The sequence below is a fragment of the Solanum tuberosum genome, unplaced genomic scaffold (genome assembly GCF_000226075.1).
Source record: "Solanum tuberosum cultivar DM 1-3 516 R44 unplaced genomic scaffold, SolTub_3.0 scf00157, whole genome shotgun sequence".
Taxonomy (NCBI): Eukaryota; Viridiplantae; Streptophyta; class Magnoliopsida; order Solanales; family Solanaceae; genus Solanum; species Solanum tuberosum.
The window spans coordinates 969,700-983,388 of NW_006239084.1; the positions used below are offsets into that span (position 1 = coordinate 969,700).

Genomic DNA, 13,689 nt, shown 5'->3' on the forward strand with positions numbered 1-13,689 from the left:
TACTGTGATATTGATTAGATCCTTATATAAAAATTAACCTGTAATAAAATAAGACATTTAATTAAGAATTTATGATGATCTTAGTTAAAAGACAAGTCCAAGAATTGAAATTTGTAAGGTGAAGGAAAAGAGATGCAATTTGTTACTTTTGTTGTCTCAAATTATTTATTGTGGTTTTTAAAAGTAATTATTTCAAATTATTTTTCATTTAAAAAATTCATTAAAAAATAATAATATTTTTTTAGTTTATCCATAATAGTTATTGTTCTTGTAAATTACAAACACATAAATAATAACACGTAAATAGAATTATATAACAAATTTAGACATAATATTTTAAAGATATAAATAAAATAATCAAAAAATTCTTTACATAACATTTTCTTGAAATGCATATAAAAAAAATATGACAGATAATTTGATGCGGGGAATATTATTATATGATAGAGAGCAACATCTATTTTTATTGTGAGAGACGTGTAATTCTATGGGCGTAATCAAATGAGGTAACATTGTCCCACGTTTCACCTACTTGGTTAAATTCGCATGTCGTGTTCAAATAAGGAGCCAACCACATAAATTACATTTTCATCTTAAATTCTTAATTAAAATAGCAATATCATTAGTAGAAAACCATAATGCTTAATAAGAATTAACCAAGTACATCTTAATAAAGAAAATGGTAGATACGTAGTGGGTATTATGTTAGGAATGTACAACGATAGTTTACCAGTAATTTCTCATAAAATAGTTCTCTTTCTATTTAGTGAGTAATAAATAATATATTAGTAGTACAATTTAGTTATATTTATTAAGTTGGAAGCTATTCTTTATAGAGTTTTTCTTGAACAAACCCCAACAACTCTCTTCTTTCCTCTTCTCTTTCTCTCTCTATCATTTTTTCTACATGGAACCAATGTGAAATTGAAATTGAGAGAGTCTGGAGGCAAAGCGTTGAAATCGTGTTCAGAGATCGGTTGAGAGGTGTTTGTTTTAACAACATTCCGGAACGAACCGTGTGATCGTCTAAGCTTTTTTCTTTTCTCTCTTGTTAAATTTAAGCTTTAAATTAAAGAAATATAGTTTGCATTGCAAGAAATAAGGGAGATTTCGGTGTTACTTACTTGTCGATCTTTTCAGAAGAAAGAAAATAATGCAGTTGAAATCATTTCTGAGGTCATCATCATTGGGCAGCTGCAGCTCAAAACGATCCAGTTATAGTAGGAATTTTGACTTACCGGAGGAAATAGTGGTGCCGTTGGATACCGGCGGGGAGTATGTCGGAGGAGCAATGTTACCGATTTTTCTCAATGATTTGAGGAGAAACAACGATAATGATTTAGTGGAAGTTACGCTTGAATTGGATGATAATTCAATTGTTTTGTGTAGCGTAGCACCAACACCATCACACATTAATGATGAAGGTAGTGAAGAAGGAGAAGACGAAGCACCGCCCAACGGATTTCTGGCTCGTAGTGCATCGGCGGCCTCCAAACTCCGCCGGAAATTCTCGTGGATCCGATCGCCGTCGGTGATGTCACGGACATCGGCGGCAGCATCAGAAGTCTCCGATGATAATTTTCAGCCAAACACCTTATCTGCACGAGAGGAGATGAAATCGAAATTGAAACTAGTAAGAAGTAAATCAACGGCTCAGCGTGCGCTTGGTGGATTGAGATTTATAAGCAAAACAACTGGCGAATCTGACACAAATGTGCTTTGGAAAAAAGTGGAGGCGCGGTTTCATGCTTTGGCGAAAGACGGATTACTTGCTAGAGAAGATTTTGGTGAATGCATTGGTACATACATTCAAAGTTCTCAATTCATCATGTAAACCATATGAATGCCATCTGCTATTTTTTTGTAAAATCATGCATGAAATTAGTTTTAACTGTATATTTTATATACTGCTGAACGGTGCATGTGCAGGAATGGTGGATTCGAAAGAATTTGCAGTTGGGGTTTTCGATGCGTTGATACGGCGGCGGCGTCAAAAAGCGGCGAAGATAACCAAAATTGAGCTTCATGATTTTTGGTTACAGATTTCTGACCAAAGTTTTGATGCTAGGCTTCAGATTTTCTTTGACATGTGGGTTCTCTTTCCTTTTTGTCCACTTTGTTCGAAAGCATGCATTATTATTAATCTCAATTCTCAACACGGAAAAGCAACTCTTTTTTGTCCTATATCTGAAATAAGAATTAAAGTTATAAACTAACACGATAAAGACATATCAGTGTGCTTAAACTATTATACCATGTTAATCAGTTATGATTGGTCCACTTCTTTGTTTTACGTAAAAAAAAATAATCATTGTGGTGTAATTTATCTCCTCGTGTATGATTTTGGAGAGGGCTAAACTTGAATTTTGACTCGCTTGCCTTATAGATATAGCACATCAAATCCAATATATTTTGATTTTTGATTTTGAAGGTTTGCCTTTAGACCGCTTCATCTTGATATAATTTGTTATTTCATATATACTCGTCTTAATATTTTACTTGATAATGATATTTACATGTAGGGCGGATAGCAATGGAGATGGAAAAATCACGAGAGATGAAGTTCAAGAGGTAAGATTATCATGGGTTAACTACAAAAACAATAAAACTGAAAAAAAGAAGTTAAAATTTAAAGTCAAACCATATTCTATTTGTGCAAAATCCATTAGGGGCAGAGAGGGGCTTCTTCAATAATTCGCAAAAGCATTAGTTTCGTGTTTAGTTATTAATAATATTACTTTATAGTATTGTGGAACAGAAAAGAATACGTTAATGGCGGAGGAATATTTATTAAATAGTAGTAATAAATATAGTTTTCCCTCAAAGATTGATTTGTTATGGTATTCCCTTTATATTTTGTTCTTCCAACAGCTAATCATGCTGAGTGCTTCGGCAAATAAGTTGTCCAAGTTGAAGGAACGTGCAGCCGAGTATGCTTCTTTAATTATGGAGGAATTAGACCCTGAATGTCTTGGTTACATTGAGGTAACATTATCTTCTAACTTATTTTAACAAGTCACTTACCATTTTTATCTTAAAATTTATCATATGAAATTATCAATACTTACGTGACATTATATTATAAATATCTTTTTACACAGCAATTTATAAAATAAAAATTATCTGATTATTTATAACCAAATTACCAAACCTAGATTTGATCAATTATACGTTTCTGTTAGTAGCTGTCGGTCGTCTTGTCTATACCACGACTTGTACATATCCGGACCCACAAACTTCTTTTTTCTTTTTATTTTATTATTCTGAATAAGTGTTTAGCACGAACTTCTTTTAGTCGACTACGTCTAAGTCAAAACATAGGGAATCCTCGAGCACTGTATTTGGACTTTGGGGACCACAAGAACGTTGTTGAAGAAAAAATAATTGAATTTAACACTAAATATTATCTCAAATATATTTATAATATACAATCATTCCTTTTAATTATTCTTAAAAGGACATGTAATTATATTATTAAAGAAGAATGACATATTTTATAACTATTGAAATATCATGTCATGTTTATAAAAAAAAACCGCAAACTCTAAGGACACTTCTAATATTTATCAAAAGTCATTTCAATCTGAAAATTGGTTTGGCAAAACGACTTGATATATTCTCTTTTCCTTTACAGTTATGGCAGTTGGAAACGCTTCTTCTGCAAAGGGACAATTACATGACCTACAGCAGACCCTTAAGCACAACAAGTGTTGGATGGGGTCAAAATTTAGGAACTCTTAATAAGACCAAGAACCTAGTAAAGAGAGCAAGTTATGCATTTAAATGCCTTGTATTAGATAACTGGCAAAGAGGCTGGATTCTTTTGCTATGGGTGATGATTATGGCTGGACTTTTCACCTGGAAATTCTTGCAGTATAGACGAAGAGCAGCATTTCAAGTTATGGGTTACTGCTTGGCTACTGCTAAAGGAGCTGCAGAGACTCTCAAGCTCAACATGGCACTTATTCTTCTACCAGTTTGTCGAAACATTTTAACTTGGTTACGGTCTACTAGGGCCAAGCTCGTCCTTCCTTTTGATGATAATATCAATTTTCACAAGGTAAACTGCACCCAAACAGAGTACATTGTTCACCTTCCTGGAATTTTCTTAATGATGTTGTTTCAACTGCAGATTATTGCATATGCTATTGGAGTTGGAATCTTGCTTCATGCAGTGAACCATTTAGCGTGTGATTTTCCTCGTCTGATTAACTCATCTCCTGAAAAGTTTGCACTGATAGCTTCTGATTTTGACAACGTAAAGCCCACTTTCAAAAGTCTATTGACTGGTATTGAAGGCGTCACTGGCATTGCTATGGTGATTTTGATGGCAATTGTCTTCACACTAGCAACAAGCAGCTTCAGGAGAAATGTATTGAAGCTACCACCTCCTTTCAGTCGATTAACAGGCTTCAATGCATTTTGGTACTCTCATCACCTTCTAGCAGTGGTCTATGTACTACTACTGGTACATGGAACATTTGTATTCTTGGTTCACCAATGGTGGCAGAAAACAGTAAGGGCATAGATAGAACACCAAATTGCTTTATGTAAACTAAACATGGGGTATGCTGACAATTTATTTCCCATATTGCAGACATGGATGTACATCTCCATGCCGTTGCTCCTCTATGTAGCAGAGAGGAGTTTGAGAACATGCCGATCAGAACACTACGCAGCAAAAATTTTGAAGGTGACTTGCTTTATCAATCTACTTTTCCATCTATAGAGAAATTAGACTCCTTTTCCGCATACCAATAAGCTGCAATCAACATCTGCTTCTAGCCTCCCTCTACAACCCTCAATCAACACACACTGAGGTTCACACATATAGACAGATGAAACCATCCAAACACCACCACAAAACCATATATTCAATCAGCTACTTCCCTAAGAAGAAGAGTTTCTCTTATTTCATCAAATATGTCCACTGTGTAACATCGTAAACATGTCCATCGAGCACCAACATAAATCAATCAAATACTCGCACTCCAACCACCAGCACCCCAACAATTTTTAGAACCTTCCAATATGGAACTAAGTCCAGTGTGAAAATTTACCATAAGCAAACTCAAAGTCGAGAGATAAGAGGGGAAAAAAGGGTAGCCTGGTGCACTAAGCTCCCGCTATGCCAGGGTCCGGGGAAGTGCCGGACCACAAGGGTCTACTGTACGTATCCTTACCTTGCATTTCTGCAAGAAGCTGTTTCCACAGCTCGAATTTGTGAACTCCTGGTCACGCTGAGGCAACTTTACTAGTTATGCCAAGGCTACCCTTAACATAAATAAAGTCAATGACTTATGGTAGTCTTTCTCTAAGTATTTAATTGCATTCCCTACATTCCTAGAGATGATATAAGCATCTGGTTCCTACAGCCTCCAACCCCAAGACAGTAGTAAAGAAACAAATAAAACATACTGAGATAAACATGGTAGCAGGGAGAGAAGGAAAGGAACAAAACAGGAAACCAATGAAGATGGTTTTTCTTTGATCCTTACAGGTTTCTGTACTTCCAGGAGATGTCTTTAGCCTTACCATGTCAAAGCCTAATAGTTTCAAATACAAGAGCGGGCAATACATATTCCTGCAGTGCCCAACAATCTCCTCATTTGAATGGTAAGTGCAGTGTTTCTGCATTTAAGTCAATCATGCCTCGACCAACAGATATTTAACACATATCTTGATGCTTCTCCAGGCATCCATTTTCTATAACATCAGCACCAGGAGATGACTACCTCAGTGTTCACATTCGCATGGTAGGTGATTGGACCAATGAACTTAAGCGGGTATTCACTGAGGATGATAGTTCAGCATGTGAAATAGGGCGGGCTAAGTTTAGAGAACGTGGGAATGTTGATCAAAGAGGGTAACTTCCTTTGTGTGATTTTTAAACAGTCAAACATATCAAGATTTCCTTATTAAGAAGTCTAAAGGGCTTGTAATGACGCAGTTTACCTCGATTGCTTGTTGATGGACCATATGGTGCCCCAGCACAGGACTATCAAAATTATGATGTATTGCTCCTCGTGGGACTAGGTATTGGAGCTACGCCTTTTATAAGTATCCTAAAAGATCTATTGAACAATTCAAGATCAGAAGAACTGGTACAAATCTTACTTCAAGTTAATTTGGAACTAACCAGGTAGAATGTTAAAAGCCCCAACTTACAGTCTCTTTGCCTGTGATTCTACCTTAGGATTCGACTACCGAAACCAGCGCTTCGGATGACAGCTGGACAAGTCTTGCCTCTTCAAGCATCGCATCAACTGGAAAAAAGAAATCACTAAGGACAAAAAGTGCACATTTTTATTGGGTTACCAGAGAACCAGGATCCTTTGAGTGGTTTAAAGGGGTGATGAATGAAGTGGCCGAGATGGATCACAAAGTAATGTACAGAAATTTGTTACAGGATATTTTTAAGTGCCCACCCCTCCCCACCCTTTATCATCCTATCAAGTATTCTGCTATGATATATTAGTAACTGACTCAGCTATACCTTTTCTGATGATTTAAATGAAACAGGGTCTGATAGAGATGCACAATTATCTTACTAGTGTTTATGAAGAGGGTGATGCCAGGTCAACTCTCATCACCATGGTCCAGGCGCTCAACCATGCAAAACATGGTGTTGACATCCTGTCCGGCACTCAGGTATAATCCATCAATACTCTCAACCAAACCTTCTTGAAGAGAAATGGAAAAGAAATATAATGAAGTACGGAATTTTAGCTTAGCTCAATGAGCGCCATGTTCTAGCTAGAAAAAAGCTTTATTATTCAAAAGCTACTTAATTTCATGAAAAGTTTTCAACCACAACAGGATTAGAGAGAAGCAAACTAGAGGTGAACTATACTCCACCCCCAGTACTAATTAAACTAATTCTACTGCAGGTAAGGACACATTTCGCAAGGCCCAACTGGAAGGAAGTATTCAACAAAATTGCTTCAAAACATCCATATTCCACAGTAGGTAAAAAATTCCTACAACCTAAACTTTAATAAACTGTAAGCACATGTGGTTCTAAGAAGTGTTGTGTCATACCTATTTGTAACCTCTCACTTCTACAATATGTCCAAACCTCCTGCCAACGGAAATTATCACATAATAGAGGCGAAGGAAGAAATTAAATATGTATAATCAAACAAATGAAACATGAAGCAGAACATAATGATGCAGCAACATTACCAATTATAAGAATGGCATGCTTTTTTACTAGATGAAGATAGAAAATATAGCTCTAAAATACATTTGCATGATGAAGTAGTACGGCTTTATAAATCTTAATTTATCTTTCGAAGGAACCTAAAGAGTGTAACAAATGAGATGAAAATGTGTTCTTTAAACTTCAGAAAGGAAAAAAAAAACTCAAACTTCATGACAATGACCATTTAAAAGGAAGAAGCCTCCAACAGGGCACTTCCCAGATAATATTTTTCACTTCAACTGAAGAGGGGAGGGAAAAAAAAACTAAAAGGAAGAAGATATTTAATAGATTGGTTAACAACACAGTTCTATGTGATTCACAGGAGTCTTCTACTGTGGGTTGCCTGCCTTGGCAAAGGAATTGAAGAAGCTATCACAAGAATTGACTTACAAGACAACCACACGATTTGAGTTCCACAAAGAGTACTTTTGAAATAGCAAATTTAGCAAATAAGTGACACGGTATTCTTTATTTTTCTTTTCATTTTTTGTAATTGTCCATATGATTAAGGGGAATGAATGTACCACTACACGATCCAGAGAAATGTAGATGCATATATTATACGAGTTACAATAGAGAAAGAAGTCAAAATAGTGAGTTCTATCTATAGGAGAATGTAATTATTTGTCCTTTGGGAATCTCCACAAAAAGATTTTTCTACTGACACAAGAAAGCAATCATGTTTGTCGTTACAGTGTCAAATACATACAGCCAATATTATTACTATGCACCTATGTGTAGGCCGTAGGGTGTGAAGAATGGTATATGACATCCTCAGTGCATTTGTGAATACCACTAAGCTGCAAGTGTGAGAATGAAGAGGAGAATTAAAGAAAATGAGGCAAGAGAATGAAGTAACAAGGAAAAGAAAGCGAAGGTGGTATGATGTTGCTTGATGAGCACCGAGTAAATGACAAATCAAGCTATTACAAGGCAATTATACCTATCAAGTTTCCTGAACAGTGATAGAAAAGATTATTTTCGTACTCCAAGATAAATAAACTGTCTCGTGTATTTGTTTCTATCTTTTTCTTTATGTTGTCAAAAAAGGTCCAATGATATATCAGATATTACAGATGGAAGAGGGCTGTCAATAAAGAATACTGAAGAAAGTCGATAAATTCTGTTTGTATCAAACACTGGGAAACAATGAAATAGATATGATTCAGTGCTTATGCAGCAAAAACCCATAAAAGACTTTTGTATATCATGGCCAGAAAAAGTACAATATGATACGATACCTACATGGAAAATGAAATTACAATCAGAAACTGGAAGTATCCAAAACTTGTTAGTCCTTCAATCCCTTGAGAAATTTGGAAGCCCATCGGCGTACACGACGCTTCAGTGTATAACCGACAAATATTCCAGCAACAAAACAAATGGCACAGAGCTTTGAGCAAGTCCACAGTGATACTGCTTGTCTACAATAGAAGATGTACAGCTTTACCATGAGAGTGTCAATAATTTCCATTAGTCACATTTCAACAAGGATACTATACTAACAAAAGCTATGATGTACTTAGCTTGGGTTTCAAATAAAATAGATTTAAAAGTTCAGCACCGAAAATGTGGACCTGACCATCAGTAGTGGTAGCTGGTGATAATACTAGATGAAAATGCACAGATCCTCAATCTCGATTTCTAGTCTAGGTACATCTTTCTACCATATAAACACATGTACTTATTAATTAAAGACCTTATGTCAAGCTATCTCATTACCGGTCTGATAAAAACTATTATATCTATTCGGATACTCATTTGACCCCTTTCTCTCATACATATCACGGATACTACGATTATCAAGCAACTCAAAAACTTACATTTCTTTTTCTGCAACAATACTAAGATCTATAATTAACAATACAAAAATCTAGAGCCAGGTTCTTGGTGTTCTTCGACCTACTTCTGCACCATTTAAGTTCAGATATCTTAGACCACACCTAGCAAAACTTGGAAGGTTTCTATGAGTTCATCCCCCAAAAAAAGTAAGGGAACCAAACTACAAGCTCCTAATCTTGAATGACATCACAATTCACAACATACCATAATTATTCCCCAAAAGCCACAATCGTAATGGATCAAATTGAGTTGAAAAAGAAAAAGGGTCATGTGTAACACCTAGTAATTACACTGTTATGATCGGCAAAGGTCAAATTATTATTAAAAAAATAAGTAAAATAAACGCAGGTAAAGAGCAAACTGGGAAAGTAAAGGGGAAAATAACCTGGAAGATCGAGTAAGCAAAAGCTGTGAGTGATCAGCCGACAAAACAGAAGCAGCAGAAGCAGAAGATGTAATGGGTGCTTTTTCAAGAGCAGATGAAATGGAACTGAAACTGCCATTTGGATCAGCCTGAGACATGGCACTACGAAAAGCCTTCTGTATTCCTTCCATATTGGAAATTGGCTACCGATTAGGGTTTTACGAATTTTGACTGTTATAGTCCCCCCTTTTCTTCTTCTTTTCCGAGGCTTTACATGTCCTTCCTCTTTTTATGTACTGCAACTAGGCTACTCAGTTTACGGTTAAAAAATCAAACTTAATGGCAATTTAAATTAAATTGATTTAAAAAGTTAATATTTTGTTTGATTTGGATAAGTTTGATTTTAAATTTTAAATATTAAAATACTATTTGATTTGGGTTTTAATTTTATTAAGAAAATCACAAAATAATCAAATCGAATCGAGAAATTATATAGATATAAAATTGGGGAAATTTCGTAAATAGTCACTAAAAACAATTTAATTAGGCTACATAGTTATAGTCTGCTAATTACGATTCGGAGCTACATATTAGAGGAAGGAGAGAGGCGAGCCAGATTGGGAGAGGGAGGAGAGAGGCGAGCTAGATTGGGAGAGGGAGGAGAGAGGTGAGCTAGATTGGGAGAGGGAGGAGAGAGGCGAGCGAGAGAGTGGGAGAGGTAAATTGTATTTGTATATCTGGCACGAGATTGGAAGAGGGAGGAGAGAGGCGAGCGAGGGAGGTCAGAGAGTGGAGATATGCGAATAGTATTTGTATATTTGTCATATAATTATACATGTATAATTTATATTTGTATATTTATAAGAGAGGAGAGAGGCATGAGAGGAAGAGCGGAGAGAAGTGCACATAATTATAGCTAAAAAGAGGTTGTGAGTGGTAATTAATTCAAACTATTGTTATATTAGCTAATTAACTAGTATATGGTGGTAATTAATTCAAACTATTGTTATATTAGCTAATTAACTAGTATATGGTGGTAATTAATTCAAACTATTGTTATATTAGCTAATTAACTAGTATATGGTGGTAATTAATTCAAACTATTGTTATATTAGCTAATTAACTAGTATATGGTGGTAATTAATTCAAACTATTGTTATATTAGCTAATTAACTAGTATATGGTGGTAATTAATTCAAACTATTGTTATATTAGCTAATTAACTAGTATATGTTTGCCTATCTGAGTAATTTGCCTAAATTTTATCATTATTTATATATCATTCATAAATAAAATATAAAATATTTTGTTAAATTATAAGGGAAAATGCATAAGTACCCCCCTTTCCAACCTATCCCCGAAATCCCAGAGACACACCTAAACTATACTGAGGTCCTATTACCCCCCCCCCCTCTCCCTGAACTTATTTTATAAATAATTTCCTACCCCTTTTCGGCCTACGTGGCTGAGTCCGTGACTTCACCTAAGTTAGGCGTGTGGGTGCTATTTTTAGACAACACTGACCAATAAAAATTGGCCACGTATTAAAATAAAGTTGAAAAAAGAAACCTCATCAACTCATATGTCTTCTTCTTTATTAGAGTGTTTTTCATCTTTTGAAAAAACAAACCTCCATAAACCCTAAAAAATAAGCATGAAGTTGCATTTCACTCAAAGATCGAAATCTATATTTAACAACATATCATAACCCCTATGAAATCTAAGTATAACAGTAACAAAAAAAAAAACAAAAAAAGATCAAGAAAAAACTAACCTTTGAACTCAACCACGATTCTTGATGACTTAGAATAATGAAATCGACCCACAAATGCACGACTGAAATCGACCTACAGATGCACGAGTGAAATCGACCCACACATGCACGACTGAAATCAAACACTAAGTACCAAAATCTAACATAGAAAATCGATTATGAGTCTGAAAATTGAATTTTTGAAGATAATTGTTCTTTCTCTTGTTCCTTTTGGTAAAGTTGAAATTCAAAAAGGAAGATGAAATTTTGGGAAGTGTAAAAGCTACTTTTGAACTGATAGCTTGTCTTTTTAGAAAGTTAAAAAATGGGGGCCAGTGCGTGTTGAACAATAATCATTGGTTCGGGTACCACGTTCCGGTATACTAATAGTTTGGGTTCCATGAGAGGACCAATGACTTGATATAACTGTGATGTTTGAGAATCGTGAAATTGTTCGTTGTTGGTAAATGTTGATATTATTGTATATGTTCGGTGTATGCATGTTGTTGTATTGTTGTATTGACTTATGTATGTTGCACTTAGTGGGATTTCCCCGTGATCCTACCAGTACACTGTGGTTGTGTATTGATATTGCACTTGCTTTTTTTTTTGTTGAGTACAAGGCATCTTCAGACGGCTATTGACAGACCTCGCTTAAAAGATCAATGATCACTTTCGAATTCAAGGGTGAGCCAATTCTTTCGGGCTGCCATGAGTTCTCCTTCGTCTATGTCCACATTTCGGACTTAGACTTTTCTAGTTAGTGATAGTTCGTTAGTTTGGGGTTGTAACCCTTCTTATTTAGACTATTGGTTCATTGTTAGATGTTTTGGTACATTGACTTTCAGGTTCTAGGCATTACTTCTGTAATGTTAGTTGTTATTAGTTCTATTTCTTTCCTTAGCATTTAACTTGCTTCCATAACTTAAATGTTTTAGTATTTTGATTAAGTTGGTTAGCTAATTAGTATTAATGGTTCTCCCACCGGAGGGTTAGTGTGGGTGCCAATCACGATGGTTTGGATCGTGACAATTCAAGTCTTGGACGAAATGGAAGTACGAGAAAAGCCCTAAAATTGATTGAAGTACGGGAGCTACAATTTATTCATCAAATGAGATTTTGACCTAATTCCTTCTCTTTGATATACTCCCATTATGTTGTCATTCTAACAATCAAACAACACTTCATACTTTGAAATCAAGTTGTTTTAGAAGAAATTGAGTTTCATAACGAGCTTCCGATAGCACTTCATACCGAGCTTCTGATATCATCAAGAGTTGAACCATAAATTTCTCAATTAATCTTGAGGCCTTGGACAATCTTGAATCGCAGGTGCATAAGGGCTGGAAATTTCTTGAATCGCACGTGCATAAGGGCTGGAAATTTCTTGAATCGCAGGTGCATAACGGCTTGAAATTTCTCAAATCACAGGTGCATAATGATTTTAGGTGAATGAGTTTTAAATTGAAATAACATGTATACGAAGTAATAAAAAATGACATTGTTTATTTGAATGGGGTAACAAATAATGGACGTGGGGCTAGATTGCGTTAAATTCTTAAAACGTTATTGAGAGTAATGTTTTTAGCATAAAACGTTAATCACATTAACATTTTTTACCTTAACACCATCAACAACAATATTTTACACAACTGAATTTTTTAAAATAAAATATACCCTAAAACATTACTTTGAAATACGTTTATACTAGTTTTATAAATTTTTATTTTGGTGAATTGCTTTAAATAATGGATTAGTTTGATAAAAATTGTATTTCTCTAGGCCTCCCTTTCTTACCGATATTTTTTACCAAAATAACTTATTATTTAAATAAATTTACAAAAATAGTATTCCCTCCGTTTCACAAAGAATGATCTCCTTTCCTTTTTAGTCAGTTTCAAAAAGAATGACCTCTTTCCTTTTGGTAACAATTTACTTTTTGCTTTCCACGTGGCATGTTTAAGACCACAAGATTAAGGGCAATTTTGTACATTTGACTTAACTTTAATTTAGGACCACAAGATTCAAAAGTCTTTTTTATTTACTTAAACTCCGTGCCAAGTCAAACTAGGTCATTTTTTGTGAAACGGAGGGAGTATGTTTTTTGAAACTTTACAAAATTAGTATAAACGTTGTTGATAGTAACGTATTAGGTCATATTTTTATTTCAAACAAGCAACGGACAAAAAGTAATGGGTGGACAACGTTAAAGGAGGAACATGTTATTATACCATAACGTTTTCGTTCCAATCCTTATATATGTTTTAACCTATCTTAAATCTAATTTCAATTCAACAGTACTTTCCCCCATCCTATATCTAATGCTTCTCGTGACCAACGACACTAACCTACAGTATGAGTGTCTACGATCGTCGATAATATAGTAACCCAACCAAGGGTTGGGGTCGTGTCCCAAATGAGTGGTTTTGAGAATTAGTAGAAAAATAAAATTTAGTTCAAACTAGTCGTAGCTAAAGACATTAACGATTAAAAATATTGTAAATTAAAAGGGGTGACACAAAGGTG

General features: G+C 35.0%; 2 protein-coding genes across 4 annotated transcripts; one reads left to right on the forward strand and one right to left on the reverse strand.

Moving 5' to 3' along the window:
* The first annotated feature begins 852 nt into the window (after nucleotides 1-852).
* On the forward strand, nucleotides 853-8,429 carry LOC102588492 (respiratory burst oxidase homolog protein E-like). Of its 3 annotated transcripts, none has more exons than XM_015311462.1 (14): nucleotides 853-1,799; nucleotides 1,930-2,089; nucleotides 2,523-2,571; nucleotides 2,872-2,985; nucleotides 3,635-4,516; nucleotides 4,598-4,693; nucleotides 5,501-5,616; nucleotides 5,696-5,866; nucleotides 5,951-6,104; nucleotides 6,197-6,385; nucleotides 6,523-6,651; nucleotides 6,891-6,969; nucleotides 7,527-7,665; nucleotides 7,946-8,429. In XM_015311462.1, exons 1-13 carry the CDS (start codon nucleotides 1,154-1,156, stop codon nucleotides 7,634-7,636), a joined length of 2,895 nt encoding a protein of 964 aa, XP_015166948.1. In that variant the 5' UTR covers nucleotides 853-1,153; the 3' UTR covers nucleotides 7,637-7,665; nucleotides 7,946-8,429. The 3 variants fall into 3 exon arrangements, with proteins under 3 accessions (XP_015166948.1, XP_006353773.1, XP_006353772.1); XM_006353711.2 differs by having other exon boundaries at nucleotides 3,635-4,060; nucleotides 4,133-4,516; nucleotides 7,527-8,429; XM_006353710.2 differs by having other exon boundaries at nucleotides 7,527-8,429.
* LOC102588161 (uncharacterized) lies at nucleotides 8,363-9,711 on the reverse strand. The gene is made up of 2 exons (XM_006353709.2): nucleotides 9,432-9,711; nucleotides 8,363-8,628 (listed from the first exon to the last, which is right to left on the reverse strand). Exons 1-2 carry the CDS (start codon nucleotides 9,599-9,601, stop codon nucleotides 8,496-8,498), a joined length of 303 nt encoding a protein of 100 aa, XP_006353771.1. The 5' UTR covers nucleotides 9,602-9,711; the 3' UTR covers nucleotides 8,363-8,495.
* Between the last annotated feature and the right edge of the window lie 3,978 nt (nucleotides 9,712-13,689).

Coding starts and splice junctions, on each gene's coding strand:
- LOC102588492 (XM_006353710.2), top strand. CDS start 1,154: ATGCAGTTGAAATCATTTCTGAGGTCATCATCATTGGGCAGCTGCAGC. Junction 2,572..2,871: donor CGAGAGATGAAGTTCAAGAG/GTAAGATTATCA, acceptor TTCTTCCAACAG/CTAATCATGCTGAGTGCTTC. Junction 6,386..6,522: donor TGGCCGAGATGGATCACAAA/GTAATGTACAGA, acceptor TAAATGAAACAG/GGTCTGATAGAGATGCACAA.
- LOC102588161 (XM_006353709.2), bottom strand. CDS start 9,601: ATGGAAGGAATACAGAAGGCTTTTCGTAGTGCCATGTCTCAGGCTGAT. Junction 8,629..9,431: donor TTGCTTACTCGATCTTCCAG/GTTATTTTCCCC, acceptor CTTCTATTGTAG/ACAAGCAGTATCACTGTGGA.